General features: G+C 42.9%; 1 protein-coding gene across 1 annotated transcript; it reads right to left on the reverse strand.

The window, feature by feature from the left end:
• Window positions 1–18,300: 18,300 nt before the first annotated feature.
• On the reverse strand, window positions 18,301–19,779 carry LOC118272120 (uncharacterized). Its single transcript, XM_050698786.1, has 2 exons — window positions 18,466–19,779; window positions 18,301–18,357 (listed from the first exon to the last, which is right to left on the reverse strand). The coding sequence occupies exons 1-2, from the start codon at window positions 19,777–19,779 to the stop codon at window positions 18,301–18,303; spliced, it is 1,371 nt and encodes a 456-aa protein (XP_050554743.1).
• Between the last annotated feature and the right edge of the window lie 282 nt (window positions 19,780–20,061).

Raw genomic sequence — 20,061 nt, forward strand, 5'->3', positions numbered from 1 at the left:
ACAGAGTTTGTTGCCGGCCATACATATATGCTAATGTGACAAACAAACACACAGTTCCCGTGAAAGTGTACTAAACATTATTACTAGATATTAGCACGAGTTTTCGTAACTCCGCCGCAAGCGAGAGTTTTTCTTAAGTAATATTTATTTTTATATACTTTTCGTATTATGTGTTGGCACTTGTATAATTTAGGTGAGAACTTTGCTAAGTGATTTGTGGTGAAGAGAATGTGTCTACTGTCTACGTTTGTCTCTTTGGAAAATTAATATATCTATGTTTGTGAAGTATTTATGAAGATAGGGCTTACACCTAGAGTAACCTAGGCTAATTAATTGAAGTTTTAAATTAATTGCTAGATACATTTCGACTCTCTTTGATGTGATATGTTGATGAAACTAAAGGTATGTTAGATTTATAGCAATTGGCATTCCTTATGCTTACCCCCATGGGACACAGGCATTAGGTTATGAATTTGACTGCACGGTTGGTGCGGTGGTTGGGCAACTGGCTGCCGCGCAACGGGAAGCTGGTTCGATTCCCGCACGGAGTAACTCTTTGTGTGATCCACAAATTGTTGTTTCGGGTCTGGGTGTCATGTATATGTGAAATTGTATGTTTGTAAACGCACCCACGACACAGGAGAAAATAATGTGGGGAAACGTTTTTAAAGAAAAAAAGAAAATAATGTATTTCGACTCTAGAAAAACTAAAGAAGATGTAGTTCCAAGATAAATACTTCAGCAATTTTGAGAAAAAGCCACTCTTGTTGACTGTGTAGGTCGTAAAGGTTGAGTGCAGGACACAATATGTTAGTCTGACGTCAGTCTGTCTGTCCGTAATAAGTGTACGTAGGTACCTAGCTACCAATGTAGTGAGGTTACGTACACTTTAGTACCGTGGTACTTTGTGTACAGAAAACTGTACACTCTGCAACTTTTAGTGTCAAGCGACAAATCTTGGACTCGATTGCTGATATAACAAATGACTGTATAAATAATCATTGTCTGTATTTTGTCTTGAAATAGTGTGATGTGTACTTACTTCAATTACTTCTATTACTTATGTAAAGTAGCCAAAACTCTGCGGATTACGTAGCGGGTTTACCAGGGCTCTCGACTCGAAAAACAGGAGTTTCGTTTACAGTCCGGAGAGTGGTTTTAATAGTCAATAAGAGTCTGAAACTGTCCTCCTTGCCTATAATATGCTTTTCCCCTTTAAATAAAATACCCAAAACTAGAATCACAGGCACTTGTCACACTGATAACTATAGTTTTATTTCGTGGTTTCATTTTTCTGCACACCGCATGCACAAAATAAAAGACGACAAGTTAAAACTACTAAAAAACTAAGAAAACAATATAAAATTATCTTCTTTCTTATAACGAAACAGTTAAAGTTAGTTTATAGTGCACTTTGTTTATCTCAGAAACGCGTTAACCTTTAAACTAATTTAAAACTGTTTCGGTACTTTACAAGTTAGCGTCGGGAATCATAAATATATCGCTAGAACGCCTCCCGGTAACTTATACCGAAGTTTTATGAGTCTTGTTTACATATTCTAAGCTAGTTATAGGTAAGTTACATTATAGTGAATTTGGGACTTGGTTTTTTCACCATTTTGGTTTTTTAATGTTGCCCCACACTAGGATTTTCTCCTGTGTCGTGGGTGCGTTTACAAACATACAACTTCACATACACATGACACCCAGACCCGAAACAACAATTTGTGGATCACACAAAGAGTTGTTCTGTGCGGGAATCGAACCCGCTACACGTTGCCCAGCCAACCATGCAATACATTTTAAATCGTGATCCGACTTTTAGTATCAAAGCATGTATTTTGTAAATAATTGAGTACACAATATAATTAAACTCTTAAATAATACCAAAAATCTTTCTACACTCACTTGAATAAACAATAAAAATAAATATACAGCAGTACCAATATTCAGCTAAAAACAAAATCGAAAACAAATAGAACGCACAATGGATTTGTTTCCGTATAGATACAAAAATGGAGGCAATATGTTAAATCGGTGTGTGCTATCGAACCATTTCATTTGCACAACATGCCGCCTGATTGGACAAACCCTGGAAACCGAACAATATGTTCAAAGCTAACACTCGCGTTAATCCATCAGGGTGTTCTGGTGTTAGGCATAGGTTGGTTTTGTTTACCTATAGTGAATCTATGTAAAACGCGGCATCACAAAAAATATTTTGACTTTATTCTGTAACTGGTGAACTATTGTTCTCAGAAGAGTACGAACGTTTGAATAAAATGTTTAACTGAGTCCTTAGCATTTGTTTTCATCCGGAGCTGCGGACTACCTAGCTGGTTTACCGGGGCTTCGGCTCCAAAAGCAGGAGTAGGAACAGGATGGTTTTTAGTCAGTAAGAGTCTGACACTCCGTCTCACCTCGTCTAAGAAGTCTTTGAACGATTTTCCCTTAAAAAAAAAAACAATTGTTTTCGCAACAATCGTTGCTAAGAAATCATTTGAGTAATCATTATTTTGAATACGACAGTTAGATAGATATGTTTACAATATGTCAAAAACATAAATATTCATAAAATAATATTGCGTATTCGTATAATTCTCTGTCACGTATGTTTATAAAATTAGGTTTTAAAACTAGAATATTATAATTTCAAATTAATTTATTCATTTGCAAACATGGCTACATAAACATACGAGTTAAAAGAGTTTTAAGTTTTTCCACATTTTGCCTGCACGTTTTTGCAAAATATATTTCTTAATTCATTAACTGTTGTATTACATCCTATGTACTTAATTCTGAAATAGAATATCAACACTTATTCAAAACTCTCAAGACCACATAAAAATAACTGAACACCATCAAATCTTTTTAAACATCATAATCGATATGTAATCTCATCCCATCACTATACCATCTTCATTTCAAGGACTTCAATTCAGAAGGCGGTTGAAACGTTAAATGCCGAAGTTTTTCACCATTTACTCTAATTTAGAATGCTAACGGTAATATTGTGAAATTGCTCCGTACGTGTGTGCAATCATCGTTAAATATGGAAATAATAAGCCGTTCGCGTTTATGGGTCTAACGATATGGACTAGTGATGTGCTGACAAGATCCGATTTTTATCGATACTTTTTATATTGCGTTTGAAACTATCACTTTACGCTGCCATATTGTATTCAGTTAAAATTGTAGAAACGTTTGTATTATGAATAGATATTTATAGTTTAAACTAAAATAAGAGTCACTCAAACTTTTTTAATTCTTAATTACTGATTGTGATTATAATAAACGAAACATTTGGTAAATTGGAACTCATTTGAATTAAGTTCACGGCAGGGCTGACGCCGTCCTATGATTTATTAATGTGGATTATTATAATCTCAACATCGAGCTATGGCAAACAATCTCAATTTAAACGAATAATTATTATGATTTATTTCGATAGTTAAGTTGGTGAACACTTTTTATTTGGATTAAAACACTGAATTTTGTTTTCTTGAAAGTAAGAAAAAGTTTACGAAATGCTTATATTATTTTTATCACAAATTAATAGTTTCTTCTAGACTTACTGTACAGTCTTCAATAACGTCAACTAAGTAGCATCAACGTGTAGTCAAATTAAATCAGTTATGGTACAGAAATTCACGAAATGAAACTGTACATGTTTAATGTAAGATATTTCTCTATTTGTGTACCAAATACACAAAACCCGCACTTCAAAAAATCCTAATCCTTTCTTTAATCTAGAATTCAGTACTAATTTACCCTATTCGACAGTGGTGATCACGATCACTCAACCAACGAGACAGTCATGAAATTACACAAAGTATCGATAACTCAAATTCTCATCACTACAGCGAATATTAGCAAGAATATATAAACGCGTGTTTCATTTGACGATCGAACTAGTGTGGTGATTACTATATTAATGGCGCAACCACGCTGGCGTCACTCACTGGTATTACAACTATTATAGCACTGGTATACGATCTTCGATTAAACTGTTACTGATGATAGATGAAGTTGCTGAGAATCTACTTGAGGTGCAAGTTGGAAGCGAGCGAGGTGGCAGGAAACGACATGTTGCAGCAACATTGGCTTCTATGTATTTCTATGAAATTACCTCCGTAGTTAGTGACGCGTCGTCGAGCGGCAGATGCCAGTGTCGCCCGACCGCGGAACAGAGGGCTTAGTAAGTTTGTTTTACATTTAAAATCAACGGTTTGATTGGTTGGTTTAAGCCAATCAGAGCGCCGATATGTTCAACGTAAAGCAAACTCGTACTAAGGTACTCGTTATCTAGAAACCATGCAATTGATATGTATACCCCCTTTTTGCCGTCGTTATAGTTCGAAATCATGACTGCAGTGATAGGTCATAATGACGTGTCGTGGCGACATGAAGCGACATGTCGTCCGCTGCTGCCTCATCTCGCCCGCTTCCAACTTGTGTCTTAAGTCTAGCATATCTTCTACTAGAGATGTTGTGGTGACAGTAGGGCAGTAGGCTCGAAAACATTTGTCACAAGCCCTCTAATCTCTACTACTACTACTCTTCCCGCAGAAATCGTAAGAGTCGTAATAGTCTTAAGGGATTACATAATTAAAAAATCAGGCAGCCGGATTCTCTAATAAATCTAATCCTTTTAAACTGCGGTCTCCAACCTGTTTGCCAAACGTGGCTAGCTTATTTTTGGAGGTCCATTGTCCAGCGGTGGACTTAAATCTTTTGTTGATTATAACATAATGAAATATGTAGGTCTTAAACCTTTAAAAGATTTATTTCATTGTTGACAAATAACATTTATCAAGAAGAATAAATAGAAAAAATCACTTCAGCTTTCCTTTTCAACATAGTTTTATTTTAAACTACAACTTTACTCAGAAGACAATGAAAGAAATACAAGAAACAGTAAAAAAACTAAGCAGCTTAACGATTCAAGAGCTCGAGTCTCAAACTGAGATCGAAAGCAACTTCTTAATTAACACCTAACTTCAACCCGTGAGTAGTAAAACAAAGTAAAGCATACCGACCGTTGACAGGCTTACTGATCTGATAGATATTTTTTGCGATATTGTTATAAATTACATTATTTGATAGAGAAAAATTCGGGGATTCCGAAAATGTATAGAAATTAATAACGAAAAAACCGGCCAACGAGTCGGACTCGCCCATGAAGGGTTCCGTAACAGCAAGTAGATGACATATTATAAAAGTTATAAAATAACTTGGTTTTACATAGTGTTTGTATGAACGACAAAGTTATATTTGCGGTTTTTGAAAATGTTTTATTTCTTAAAAACTAATAATGATATCTGGTACAAACCAGATTTCGTTGTTAGTTTCTATTGAATTCTACAGCATATATATTTTTTTTGTTTTCTCACTCTCTTATTTTAAAAGTTGGAACACTCATTTTTCCACTTTGGAAGCGTCTAACTTTCAAACGGTTGATTTTGGCAAAAATTGGTTTTAGAAACCTTAATGCCTTTTTTAAAGACCTACCCATAGACACCAATCACGGATATGTTAGACGAAAAAAAAATTTTTTTATTGAGTTCCATGTATGGAGTGCCCCCCTTTAATTTTTAAATTTATTAATTTTTATTCAAAATTCGAATAGCGGTTACCGAAATACATCAACCTACAAAGTTTCAACTATGTAGGCCCAACAGTTTCGGAAATAAATGGCTGTGACATACGGACGGACGGACGGACGGACGGACAGACAGACATGACGAATCTATAAGGGTTCCGTTTTTTGCCATTTGGCTACGGAACCCTAAAAGCTCGCTTAAATAAAATAGCCTTTTGACCATCGACAGCATAATATATATAAAATACTAGCAAACTCGGCGAACTCCGTTTCGCCACCAATGATTTTCCCTGGGTTTCCCTTGAATTTTTCTGAGAATTTTCTTTGCTATAAACCTCACGGAGCCCGAGACCTTTCCAACGAATGCAAAACCGTGGAAATCGGTTCGTGCGTTCTGAAGTTATAGCGTCAGGAAGGAAAACACGACTTATTTTTATATTATAGACTAGCAAACCCGGCGAACTCCGTTTCGCCACTAATATTCCCTGTTTTCCTGCATTTCTCTTGAATTTTGTTTGCTATAAACCTCACGGAGCCAGAGTCCTTTCCAACGAATGCAAAACCGTGGAAATCGGTTAATGCGTTCTGGAGTTATATCGTCAGGAAGGAAAACCCGACTTATTTTTATATAATAGATTACATCACCCTATTTAATCCATCCGGAGCTGCGGACTACCTAGTAGGTTTATCGGTGCTTCGGCTAGAAAAGCAGGAGTAGGTACGGGGTGGCTTTTTAGGGTTCCGTAGCCAAATGGCAAAAAACGGAACCCTTATAGTTTCGTCATGTCTGTCTGTCCGTCCGTCCGTCCATATGTCACAGCCATTTCTTTCCGAAACTGTTGGGCCTACATAGTTGAAACTCTGTAGGTAAATGTGTTTCGATAACCGCTATTCGAATTTTGAATAAAAATTAATAAATTTTTAAAGGAGGGCAACCATACATGGAACTGATTCAAAAAAAGATTTTTTTCAGCTAACATATCCGTGATGGGTGTCTATGGATAACCTTTAAAAAAGGCATTAAGGTTCCTAAAACCATTTTTCGTCAAAATAACCGTTTGAAAAGACGCTTCAAAGTGGAAAAATAGTGTCCCCCCCCCTCTAACTTTTAAAATAAAGAGTGACAAAACAAAAAAAATATGCTGTAGATTTCAGTAGAAACTAACAACGAAAATTGGTTTAACGAGATATCAAGATTAGTTTTTAAGAAATAAAACATTTTCAAAAACCGCAAATATAACTTTGTCGTTCATACAAACACTATGTAAAACCAAGTGATTTTATAACTTTTATAATATGTCATTGCTGTTACGGAACCCTTATGGGCGAGTATCGCACTTGGCCGGAAAAAAACTCTGACACTCCCTCTCGCCTAGCCCAAGGTGAGAGAAGTTTTTGATGATTTGATTTCATTGAATTATTTTCCCCCTTTTAAAAAAAACCCTATTTAATTAATGAAGTGGTAAGCACAGATATTGTAACTCTCCCTTTTACTCTGACATAATATCTTGAATTTCACAAAATAAGACGTGTTTGTATTTCTAGATGCCGGACATAAAACCAGACAATGTTATTGCTTTTTAAAAAATAACCGTAGAAAAAGTAAAAGCCATTCTCGATATTGCGATTACCAACGAATCTGTTCATATGCGGATTAAATATGAAAGTATTATAGAAAGAGCCACAAAAATAAAATAATGTTATGCTTGTGTACAGAGGTTTAAGCTCGCACATATTTCACCTGTTGTGTTATTAGGCTCATATTGTAGGCCCAGAGACTATAACCGTACATTTGGTACAAATCCAGACTCCATAATATGTACTTAAAGAGAATCACGCAATACAATATTTTTTTTATTACATAGGTACGTTACTCTTCTACCTCTACTGTCTTCGAACTGATTTAAGATAATAATAATTTAAAATACGGATGGACCTTAAGATCTTATATAAGACTCATTTTCAATAGATAAAAATCTATACAATTACAAAAAATGTAGTGGAGCATTTTATCAGGCATACTTTTCCAGAATAATAAATACAAGTAGAGCTCACTATCGTGCGTACTTTCAGTAGGTACTGAAATACGTGCTTCACCAGCACAGCTGAAGTTATGTGTAAAATTGCTAACAGCTATTAAGGTACACGTCTGAAATACGTCGGTGAAAGCATTCGTTCTCAAACTAGAAAGTATTCAACTAATGTTCAGTTGCACGATCGAAGCAAAATACTTGTTTTTAGCTTTTCAGTGGTTACATGTTTTCATTTTTCTTCTTAGGTAATTCGACTGCTTGATTGCCCTAGTCGGTAATTTTGTTACGTATATAGTAGCCTGAATCAAGTAAAAATAAAAATCTTCGAATGCCTGGCAAGAAATCTTGGATTCGATCATGTCTAAGTATGGACCATGAAGCAAATACAAAGAGGAGATGCCATAATGTGGTTGTGCACTGTGACACTAAACATCGGCCCTGCCCAATGATATTATAAGTAAAAAGGTGTAAACAAGGATACAAACGCTCAGAAAGTGGCTCATTAAAATGTGGAAAATTGGCAACGTTTTTGTAGTATCAGACTGCTAGATGGAAAATAGAAAGGGACGTGGTTTTCAGCATAGCATAGTATTTCTCATACATACATAAAGGTCAAACTGAGAACCTTGTTTTTATGAAGTCGGTTATTAAAATAGTAGTTAATTTCCCTCGTCTACTCTTCAATCGCCTCATCGTTTAAAACTATCACAATTCGAGCTCTGTAATATTCCAATGTAGCCGGTCAACTTCCCAGTAACTTTGGCAACTGTTTAAGTCGTAACTTTAAACTAAGAGAGACTCCAGCCCGATCTCCTAGGAAATAATTCTCTCTAGAGCGGTAATTTTAAATTTCCTATTTTTGGACATTAAATAGCGAACGAAGTTTAAAGTTGAAAGAACATTCTAAATTAGTAGAATGTATTATCTGTTTGCTAAATTGTTTAAATGTACAACTTGTATCTATTTCTATAAAGTAATTAATTTATTTTTGTTTAATTTACGCGTCAAAATTATTATAAAAAATATATAAATGAAGTCGGCATTTCTTAACGGACTAAACAAACTCCAATGTGTTTTTTAAAGTATAAACAATATTTGAAAAAAAAAATATGATGTGTGAGAAATGCCGTTCTGTAGTAGCCTTTTGAGGACAGAGCCACAGCAGTTGACAATCAGCTCAATTAAATGTAGTTGACTGATCCGACGAACAGTATCTACCAAAAGAACATTTGGGTGGGTCGCACAAATACTCAAACTGTCAGAACTAGAAAAGTAATTATAAGGGAAATTGCAGGGCAAGTTCTCGCACGGTCTATACAATACTAAACTGTATCACAACAAAACAATGAAAGCAACTAACGGTTGATGTCACCTCGTCTAAACAACCTCTTTACTAAAGAGAAAAAAGGAAAAGCCCGTAGTATTTATTTATCAATCATCCAAAATCCCGAGCAGACAGAATATGATCACAAAACGCTCAGACGATCATTTTTCAAATCACCCAACTATCTAGGTGCGAATTAGGTTTTATAGCCTGACAAGTCTGGGGTTAGGCTCAATCCAGGTCATATAGCCTGTATGTCTAAGCTTGTCACTACATTAAGCTCCTTGTTTATCTAAACCAGACATAGTAAGTACGTTTATATGAAGCTTATTTTAAAACTCTGAGCCCGTTTTACAGCAAATTAAAATTAATTTTGTAAAAAAATTATAGTCACTTTAATCAAAACATTATTAATAATTATTTATAGTACTACAAGCTTCTGCCCGCGGCTTCACCCGCGTTTCTATATGTTAATCCAGACTATAATCTACATCTGTTGCAAATTTCATCCCGTCCCCTTCAGCTGTTTTGACGTGATTGAGTAACAAATATACACACAAATTCAGAGACTTTCGCATTAATAATATTTGTAAGATGATTCAAAATACATAATGCATTACACAAAATGTACCTACATAACAGTCAAGAAAATTAAAATAATTTATCTATGTAGGTATGAGGATGTCTATATATGTAGGTATGACGTTGTCTTTGACGGTCAAAAGTGCCTTCCCGGTCTATTTGAAATAAATAATTTTGACTTAGACTTTAATTTTGACTTGACTATATATGTTTTTATTAGATTCCGTTTAATAATTTCTGAGTAGCAACTACCATCTCAACATATCTTTTTTAAATCACAAATCTTAACTATTGCCTGCTCTGATAAATGCTAGACCCGAATTCCAATTTAAGCTCGACTTATAGAACTGTGCCTTTTAAACCCGCGTTCATATCTCAGCGGATACTGACAGGAAAATATATGAATTGTGAGATCAAATAAGATAGATTTGATGGTTTCGCTTCCACGATTTGTCACCAGTAGCACCACTTGACTGATCACCTAGAATATTGGATGCTGAGCTGGAACGACATTCAAGAGTTACGAGATTTTTTGAACGATGGCTTTTACTGTTAAATGATTATAAATGTTATCATGTTTAGATAAAAATAACGTCGTAATAAAAGATGATTTAAAATGTGTAAGTTTATTTGAGTAATCCGGAATGTATCATACATTGTATAATATAATATACATTTGACTGCACGGTTGGTGCGGTGGCTGGGTAACCGGCCACGCAACGTGCAGCGGTCGATTCCCGCACGGAGCAACTCTTTGTATGATCCACAAATTGTTGCTTAGGTCTAGGTGTCATGTGTATGTAAACTTGTATGTTTGTAAACGCAACCACGACAGAAGAAAATCCTAGTGTGAGGCAACATTTATTTTTAATTGTTGCTTTTCGTAAGTATCGTTAAAACTCGAAAACGGCTGAACAGATTTGGCTAATTTTAGTCTTAAATTATTTTTGGAAGTCCAGGAAAGATTTAAAAGGTGAGATAAAAAAAATTTGAAGCGGTACAAAGTTAGCCGGGTCAGCTAATACATGAAAAAATAAGACAATCATCTAAACAAAGGAATATCTCTAATAGAAAAAAAAAACAAATTATTTTTTTATGTGAAGTTCTTCTTCGCCGTCCCACAATTTATTTATTTGCAGTACATATTGTACGTTCTTAATATAAGTATAAGCTTACCACCATTCAAAAGACAATTTAATTTTCTTTTAAGCAAATAATCTAAAATCTCGTTAACCTCAGTAACCCGTTCACACCTAAATATATTACGAACGAAATACGTCTTTACCAGCAAGATATTAATATTTTCGCCTCAACTAAGCTGAGTAACTCAACAAAGTAACAAAATTGTTCGAAACATTGTAAATATCTCGGTGAAAAGCCGCAGAAACAAATACTAGGACTAGTAAACAAAATGAGCACTAACTCAATGTCTAGACTGTGGACTAGCAATGTTACAGTTCACGCAGAAAGTTTCGCCGCCTACCAAATGAAATATCACCTGTAACTTTCTTGTTATTTAAGTTATAAATACTGGGATCCAATCTTTTGTTTGGGAAGTAATTGGTTTAAGTTGTGTTGAGAAACTAGACAGCGAAAAGTTTTGGTTTGTTTACCAAATACTGTATTATAATGGTTGTGTACTTACTTTTTACTTATAGTGTATATACCGACCTATATAAGACATATTATTATTATAGCAACCAAATTGGCGATAATTATATTAAAGAAGGGCCAAATAAAAAGTACCCTTAACCGACGAGCATGCATGAAAAGACTGATGACTGTTGATGAACCGAAAGAGGTGTATAAGATTCGTGTCTCTGCCTACTCCCCATGGGAGACAGGTGTCAGGTTATGTATGTATGTATTTACTTTTTAGGTTAATTTTATTATTTTTTTAAAAACATATGATAGGTACGTAAGTTACTGCGTAACCAAGAGAAATGCAGGTTTAAATTCTTTCATATGATTTAAAACTAGTATTTGACTAGAAAGTTACAAAATACTAACGAATACTAATCTGACTTACAAACTATAACCAACTAAAACTAAGATGAAGAGAGAAGTTCTCCAAAATGTAAGATTCTGTCTTTAAATATAATTCTACTACATTAACATATACTGCATATTCATCTAAGTTCCTTCAACAACTGAGTTTTACAAATTAGAACTTTTTCAGGGATTTTCAGTGAAGCGGAAGCAAGTATTTGGTCACGATCCTGTAGGAAAAGTTTGCATCCATTTTTCATAAGATTTTTGGCTGTCGACTTCGAATATTTTCGGTCACTGGCCACGTTGATTAAAGTTCCTTATCTCAAGTGATTTTATTTTAACGTCACGCCTTTTATTCCCGAAGGGGTAGCCAGAGGTACACGTTATGCCATGTAATGCCACTGTACAACGCAAAGCAACTTTTCACCATTTGTGTTATAGGGGGTGAGCCTATTGCCATATACAATTCCAGGCTCTGTGCTACTACTGAGAAGTTTTCGAAAAACCGAAAAAGCCCAGTAATATTTTGCTTAACCCGAGAATCGAAACCGATATCCTTTGCCCGGCTGTCGCTCTTGCGACCATTTGACCAACGAGGCAATCAGTGATTTTATTTTAATATTTATTTAAAAATAGTTTATTGATTTAATGCCCGGGCCAAACTAACGATGATCCATTTACAAATGTTTATTTTTAGTAATAGTAGAATGGAGTCTGAAATTATGCCCAGATCAAGAAAAAGTTCATATTATCGAATTAGAACCTTAGAAAAGCCTTTTGCATACTACATAGTGCGAAACTAACAAAAAAAGCAATACCGATATATTCTATTCCAATTCCCAAACACAAAAAAAAATCAAGAAAAAATAATGCCAACTGATTTTGACAAAAGACTTCGTATATATCACGATTTCCTGGAACAAATATACACATATATACCTATAATAATACTATGACAGAGCCTCGAAGTCTATCTCAATATATTTTTTATTATTAATGACCAGTGACGGAATCCCTCACTGTGACCATCAATCCTACATTTGGACAAGCGTTGGAGCAAAGAAATAGGATCCGGTAGCATTCGAGAAATTAATGGTTTTCATGTAAACTGACGTCATACCTCTCGCCCTTAGAGATAAGTTAGTATGTAATGTCTTGGAAAAACTATTTGTATGATACTTGTCATAGTGTTTTCCTAATCTATTATTGTTGTTTATTTACACAAAACGACACGGATTGACTTCAAAGACAAACATGAAGACATTCTAACGGCAGTTTCGATACACATATCTAAGCGAAGTTCTACAGTTATCAATATTATAAATGAGAAAGAGTGTATATATGTTCGTCTGTTTGTTACTCTTACTCGTGAAAACGGTTGAAATGTTCGACATGAAATTTGTTATAAATTTGTTAGTTTCACACTATGTAGTATGAAAAAGAGAGTAGGTTATGATCTGGATTAACACATAACGCGGGCAAACCCGCTGACAGATGCTAATTATAACAAATTTTGAAAAATTCTTTGTGAGGTCACCAAATTGTTGTTCCCGGTCCACGATAGTTATGGGTGCATTTACAAATACAATATGTGGAATGTACCAATTCTGGCACTCTCTTTACTTTTCTTTTATTATAAATATTTTATTACTTCACATTACTAGTACGTGCTCACAAGTAAGAACAAATTATAAGCAACATGTTATAAATAGCCTGGAACAAAAGAACACAACGAAATAATATTTCTCTTGTTGTTTTTACGAGTTTAATTCCATGTAGACCTCACTTTTATTACAGTCACATAAAATATTAAATACTTAAATGTGAAGAAGAAAGTTAATTGAAACAAGCCCACTTATAATGTAAGTAAGTACCTATATTAGAACGATCGTCTCTGCAATGTTGGTTTATTCAGAGATCTGTGGTAACTAAAATGGTATATAAACTTAGTGGTAACTTTTGAAATCTTTTTTATACTTTTTTGACTTATTCGTCAACTGGCGAGTGTCAAACTTGCGTGCTCATCAATAGCGCAGGTTTTTAATTTTGCAGTTAGTTAGACCATAATAACCATTGACAAACAAGTCACTTTTTAACACGCTTTTATTTATACTAGACTAGCAACTCCTGCCTAATTGTTTTATAGCCATTTATAAACTATTCAATACCTACAAGAAGATTTATTCATTCCGAACCAGCACTTTCGAAGATTATCGCATTCTAACAAACTAGTCAGATATACCTACTACTAGTCACAGCAGCAACTAAGCTTAGAGAGTGCGAGAGGCACCACGTGTGTGTTGCCGACCAATTTCAAGACCGTCCAATAAATATAATACAATCATTTCACTACCATATAGAGGTAAATTGTGAGCAGGATAGCAATATAAAAAGTACACATAAATATCAATCGGAAAAAGCATCGTAGCCTTTGTTTAATCGTAGCTAATTGATGTAACTGAGAGAATTCACTCACGTTAATTGGCTCAACTTGGCGCAGCTCCAGGTCAACTGATTTATTTATTTTACTCTTCAATTTTCTGATACGAGGTGTTTTATTCATTAACTAGCTTCTGCGAGTGGCTTCGCCCGCATTCCCGTGACATAAAAAGTCTATAATCTACCCTTGTTCCAAGTTTCATCCCGATCCCTTCAACCGTTTTGATGTAATTGAGTAACAAAAATACACATTTATAATATTAGTAAGATAAGATAGCCTTTTTTTTTTTTTTTTTTGAGGGGGGAAAATCATCCAATGACTTCTCCCGCCTTGGGCAAGGCGAAAGGGAGTGTCAGACTCTTACTGACTAAAAACCACCCCGTTCCTTCTCCTGCTTTTCGACCCGAAGCCCCGGTAAACCCGCTAGGTAGTCCGCAGCTCCGGATCAGGCATCAGCCCTACTGGGCCCCATCTGTGGTGGTCTGATGGCTCTTTGAGGCGCGCGCGGAACGCGACGCGCCGCACGCACGGGTCTGGATCTGGTCGGGCGGCGAGCTACCCTTGCTCGCCGTCCGCAGGCCCGCACTTACGGTGGCCGGAGATCGTCTCGCGATCCCCTACGCCCGGAGTGTCTCTCGCGACGGCTGGGGCGTGAGGAGGTTTGTTCTCTCACGCGCCCCGCCTCCTCCTTAGCTAGCATGACTGCTTCGCAGAAGGAGGAGACGGCATCCCAGTCCCTCTCGCTCCGCACCATGGCCTGAACCAGTGCCGGGCGCGAGAGGTCGCCGTCGCCGACCACATCCCTGAGGACTTGGCGGTGCTCAGCCCACGCAGGGCACACCGCCACCGTATGTTCTACCGTGTCCTCCGGGCGGTCCTCACAGTGATGACACCCGGGCGTTTCCTCCCGCCCAATAAGGAACAGGAACCTACCGAAACTCCCATGTCCGGTAAGCACCTGCGTCAGGCGGTAGGTGAGGACGCCGTGGCGCCTCTCTAGCCACTCCTCAAAGAGGGGACTTACCGCTGCAATGATAGCGAGCCCAGCCCTCGGTTGCGACAGTCGTTGCTGCCATTCCGCCATGAGATCGCGCCGGAGCTCGTCCCGCCACGCACTGATCTGGCGCGGCAGTGGAGTTTCGCCCCGGCGACACGCGTCGGCGCGCAAACTGAAGACGCGCGCGAGCACCTTCGCCTCCAAATCCCACGGCGGTAATCCGGCAAGGAGGTTCGCCGCCTCTCCGGAGATCGTGCGATATCCTCGGATCACCCGGATGGCCATGACCCTCTGAGACGTGAGCAGCGCCCGAGCTGGTCGCCGCATCAGGTTCGGCGCCCACACAGGGGCGCCGTAGAGGGCCATGGACCGCACGATCCCCGCGTACAACCTCCGGCAGGAGGCATTTGGCCCCCGAGGTTTGGCAGGAGCCGCTTAAGCGCAGCCCCCGTCCGTTCCAACTTAGGAGCCAAACGTCGAAAGTGTTCCACGAAGTTCCATCGACTGTCGAGGACGAGTCCTAGATACTTCATCGTAGTCTCGACGCCGATGGAAACCCCTCCCGCCGTTATTTGGGACCCACCCGGAGGTGGCGCGTTCCCGCGGCCATGAAAGCACATGGCCTCGGACTTGTGGAGCGCCACCTCGAGTCCCAATTGCCGGATCCTATCAACAACTGTCGCAGCCGTTCGGGAGGTCGGTGCGCAGCACCCAGTCGTAACCGATATCCCACAGGAGCGGTCCCAAAACCGAACCCTGTGGAACACCGCGCGACATCTCTCGCCGTTTCCATTCGCCCTGGTGACCGGGGTATATGACATACCTGTCTGTCAGGTAAGCCTCGATTATACGACGGAGGTAGGTAGGCACCCGGTGATACCGGAGTGCCTCCAGTATGCAGCTCCAGGGTAGGGAGTTGAAGGCGTTGGCGATGTCCAGAGACACCGCCACTACGACCTTACCCCTGGACACTGCAGTCCCCGTCGTGAGGTCCCTTACGCGCATGATGGCGTCCACCGTGGAGCGCCCTCTGCGGAAGCCGAACTGGCCGTCCGCGAGGTCCGGCCCAATTCCGGACAAGTGCGCGACGAGGCGGTTCGAAATTATCCTTTCGAAGACTTTTCCCACCTCGTCGAGCAGCACAATGGGCCGGTACGCGGACGGAGAGTCCGCAGGGCGCCCCGGCTTCTTCACGAGGACCAGTTTTCCCGTCTTCCACTGAAGTGGGAACTGGCCCCTCTCCAAGCATGCGCTGTAGAGACCTATTAATCGAGGCCCGAGAGCCTCCGAGGCCAGGACCCACGCCTTGCCATGTAGGCCATCGGGTCCTGGGGCGGTGTTCTTGGCGCCCATCCGGCGCACCGCCGCTCTCATTTCTGCCTCGGTCACCTCCGGAACGATGTCGCCGTCGTCGTCACTGTGGCCCGCATTGGGCACCGCAGGGGCGGAGTCATGGATGGAGGGGTGAAACCCCTCCGTAGTCGGGGGAACAAGGCGCCGACTACTTCCTCTACGACCTCTGGCCGGAGACTCTGAGTCAGCGGGGGAGCCCAGGTGCGGAGCTTATCACGCACCATCCGATAGGGGCGCCCCCATGGATCTCTGTTCAGAGTCTCCAGCATCTGCCGGCGGGCTTCCTCCTTAGCCCGCCAAATCTCCGCTTTGAGGGCGGCCTTCGCCACCTTGTACCCCTCGTACAACTCCGCCTCTCTTACCTCCGCGTCTGAAGCGCGGATACGGAGCCTGCGGTGCCTCGTGTACCGGCGGCGCGCAGCAACGCACGCATTGCGCAGAGCAGCCAGCTCTTGCGACCACCAGTACACCTGGCGCTTGCGCTGACCTGGCCGGACCCGGGGCATCGCCACGTCACATATTCTGGACATGGCGTCCTGGAGCCATCTTGCCTCCTCGTTGATGTCGGCAGGCCTGTCCGGTGGTATCACCCAGGCCTGCACGATTGCGGCTTCCAGGAAAAGCTCCCGGTCCAGCTGTCTTAGCGCCCAACGCGGGCCACATGGGGCCTGTCTGACTGGCGGGTCCGCGGACTCGGCGGAGACGTTGAATCGGATATACCGGTGGTCGGAAAACGTCTCCACCTCCTCCATAACGCGCCAGTCAACAACACGCGGTGACAGAGCGGGGCTGGCGAACGAGATATCCACCACCGACTCACCCTGCATCCGCACACACGTGGGGACAGAACCCCGGTTCAGGACGACTAGGCCTGTCTCCAGAGCCCAGTCTTCCACCATCCTACCCCGAACGTCAGTGAACCGGGAACCCCAAGCCAAGTTTTTGGCATTGAAGTCCCCGAGGACAAGCACGGGGAGGGAACGGAACCCGACGACGACGGCGACCAACTCCCTAAGGGAGTTGTGGAACTCGGCGAGAGTTCGGTTCGGAGAGAAATACACGCCCACCACAGCGATCTCTCCGAACCGTGCTGCAACACAACCCCGGCCTCTCCGAGCGCTCTCGAGAGTCGGGGTCCCGGCGGCGGCCGACGAGATGATGGTCACCGAGCCGTCCAAGTCCGCCACCCAGTGATCCCTGGGCGGGACGAAATACGGCTCGGAGACTACGGCGACATTGATCGACCACTGCGCCATGCTCTGGAGCAGGAGATCCTGAGCAGCGGCGCAGTGGTTGATGTTCGCCTGGAGGAGGCGGAATGGATGCATTAATGGCAATCCATTACAACCTCCCCCCTGGCGGCATTACAGCCGGCGGTGGCCGTGGCGGCGGTGGCAGTGGCGACTGCCACGGTGGCGGCGGCGGAAACGACGGGGGCGGCGGAGGGCCTACCCTTGGCCCTGGGTTTGGTAGGGGGGGAGCAGGCCTTGCTCCCGACCCGGTGGTTGGCCGGCTTGCCAGCCGCCGCACATGCGTCGCAGTGCAGCGGGGCAGTGCACGAGCCAGCCTTGTGACCGGGCTGACCGCAACGGAAGCAGCGGTCGCTGCGGTCAACCTCCGAGGTGCATTTAACGCTCACGTGGTGGCCCACGTGGCAGCGGTAGCACCTCAGAGGCCGGGCCTCGAGCAGCTTGACCTGCGCCGAGACCCAACCCACCAGGAGCCTTTTGCCCTCCTTAATTTTTTTGGCCGCTGTGACGGGGCAACTCACTACCACCGTGCGCAGCCCCGAGTTGTCCGGACGGATGGTGCCTGCCTTGACCTGATCAGCAGGGCACCCTCCCGTCCTGGCGACAGCGGCCACCACCTCATGCTCCGTCACGGAGTCGTCCAGGCCCATTATTCGCAGATCCAAGCACTTAGTGGGCCTGGACACGCGAACCTCGTCCGCACCGAGACACGCCCGAAGCCTTTCGGCTAAGGCGTCAGCGGACGGGCCGCTGGTTGCGCCGGGGACCTCCAATAAACGGGCTCCTGTTGCGGTCGCTTTAATAGCGAACCCGTTAGGGGCCCCGAACTCCGCGGGAGTCACCGCCCCTTCAGTTTGGCGAGGACGTCGCCATATGTCATGCCCCTTTTCACCGCATCGGGCTGTAATGTTATCACTACAGCCGCGGTTTTGGGGGCGAGAAGCAAGGCCGCAGCGCGCTTTTCTTTGCGCTCCTGCTGCCGCCGCTGCCGCTGCGCTTTCTTGCGGCGCTTTCTCGCTTCTTTGGCGACTCTCCTCGCCTCGCCGACGACCTGCCACTCACTGCCGTCTGGGCCCCTTGCTGTCGGGGTAGGCGCACTTGTGGCTAGGGCTTCAGTCTGCTGAACCGCAGCACCCTTTCTCCTTTTTTTGCGTCCTGAAGACGCGTTCGCCGCCGGTGTAGCTTGTGCCTGCACCGCTGGGGGTGCTGGGGTCCTCGTTGGAGGAGCCGCTCGTGGCCTCGCCACCGTTTGAGCACCGCAGCCAGTCTGACCAGAGGAGGTCGAGGACCTGGCCGCAACAGCCGCGTATGACCTCGAGGTCGCTAAGCTCGAGGCCGCTAGCGAGGGACGAAGGAGTCTGCCTTCCAGCACATTAAAACGCTGCTGGAAAGCAGCCATCTCCCTGCGCATCAGACCGAGCATATCGGGCTCCGCCGAGGGTTGAGGATGGCTTCCTCGGCAAGCGGCTAGCTCAGCCTTGGTGGACCGGAGCTCGGTCTCCAGAGCCGCGTTGGAGGCGGATAAACGCGCCAGCTCCTGCCGCATTTCGGCCAGCTCGTGGTGCACTTTTCCCGCTGAGGGGACTCTGCACACATCGAAGACCGCCGCCATTATTTCAGCCTCCATCGACTTTATCTGAGCGGCTTTGGTAGACTGGGATTTCTTCCCAGCTACCTGGCGGAGCGCTTCTCTGACGGTTTGGCGCAGCGTCCCAGTGCCGCGCTCGCCTTCCATACCGTCGGCGTCTGAGACCTCCTTTATAGAGGAGTCTGAGAGGGCGCCACTTCTTGGGGTATCCTCCGCGGCCGGACGCTTAGCCGGCTTGGACCGCGCAGTGGCTGACAGCCTCTTGGCCTTTCCCCTGCCTCTACCCCGCGCAGTCGTGGGGATTTTAGGAGGCGCCGGGGCCTCCTGCGTATTTGAGGACGAGGACAGTCCTCGAACCTCCTCCGTCCTGGGACGCTTGAACGTCGATCTTGTCTGGCGCATTGAAATGACGCTCACGCCAGACACAGATGACGAGTCGGACTCCGAGTCCGACCCCTTCCGACTTGGGGCCCGTGTGTGGGACTTGCCGGACGAGACCAGCGCCTCCCCACGGGCACCAGAGCCACTGGGGCTCTCTGCCACAACAACTGCAGGTGAGCTAAGCTCACCTGCTCTCTCCTTCTCTGGTGGTTGTTCTTTTAAATTTATGTTCTCCATATAGTTCCCACGAGTGTGGGGGAAATATTCAGTCCACCCAGGCAGTGCCCCCTGTACCTGGGTAAGTGTATATTTGTAACCCAACTAGAGGGTCCACCGGTCCCCTAGCTGGGGGTGCGCTCGAGACTGACACTACTCCTCAGCCACGCATACCCTCGCCGCGCACCAGAACTTGGTATTGAAGGAATTTTTTATAGAGGTTATCTTCCTCGCGGTCCGGGCGATTAAGCCAAGACCCTCGTCCCGTTCAGAGTCATAAAACATGACCATGATCTCTTCCCG

The sequence above is a fragment of the Spodoptera frugiperda genome, chromosome 15 (assembly GCF_023101765.2).
Source record: "Spodoptera frugiperda isolate SF20-4 chromosome 15, AGI-APGP_CSIRO_Sfru_2.0, whole genome shotgun sequence".
Lineage (NCBI taxonomy): Eukaryota > Metazoa > Arthropoda > Insecta > Lepidoptera > Noctuidae > Spodoptera > Spodoptera frugiperda.